Here is a 205-nt window from a genome sequence, read left to right as displayed (position 1 = left end):
GGAATGCCTCTTCACCCAGGTTGATACCTTTATGATGTCTTTCCAGTTTGCAGTCTGCATACCTACCTTCATTCTTGGTTTGATTCTCAATTCACTGGGGCTCTGGGTGTTCTGCTGCTGTTGGAAGAAGTGGACAGAATCCTCAATCTACATGGTAAACCTTGCTCTCATAGACCTACTGCTGCTTATTTCTCTCCCTTTCAAG

General features: G+C 44.9%; 1 protein-coding gene across 1 annotated transcript in view; it reads left to right on the top strand.

The window, feature by feature from the left end:
• LOC102375068 (G-protein coupled receptor 55) overlaps positions 1-205 on the top strand; it is a 13,410-nt gene that overhangs the window by 12,485 nt on the left and 720 nt on the right. Inside the window, exon 4 of the mRNA XM_025209424.1 lies at positions 20-205. This exon is cut by the window's right edge and continues 720 nt beyond it. Within this exon, the coding sequence (XP_025065209.1) occupies positions 20-205 (186 nt within the window). The remainder of the gene's footprint in view (positions 1-19) is intronic.

Source organism: Alligator sinensis, unplaced genomic scaffold, assembly GCF_000455745.1.
Source record: "Alligator sinensis unplaced genomic scaffold, ASM45574v1 scaffold572_1, whole genome shotgun sequence".
Classification (NCBI taxonomy): Eukaryota; Metazoa; Chordata; order Crocodylia; family Alligatoridae; genus Alligator; species Alligator sinensis.
Note: the sequence above shows the minus strand (reverse complement) of the source record. Positions and strands in the feature narration are given on the sequence as shown.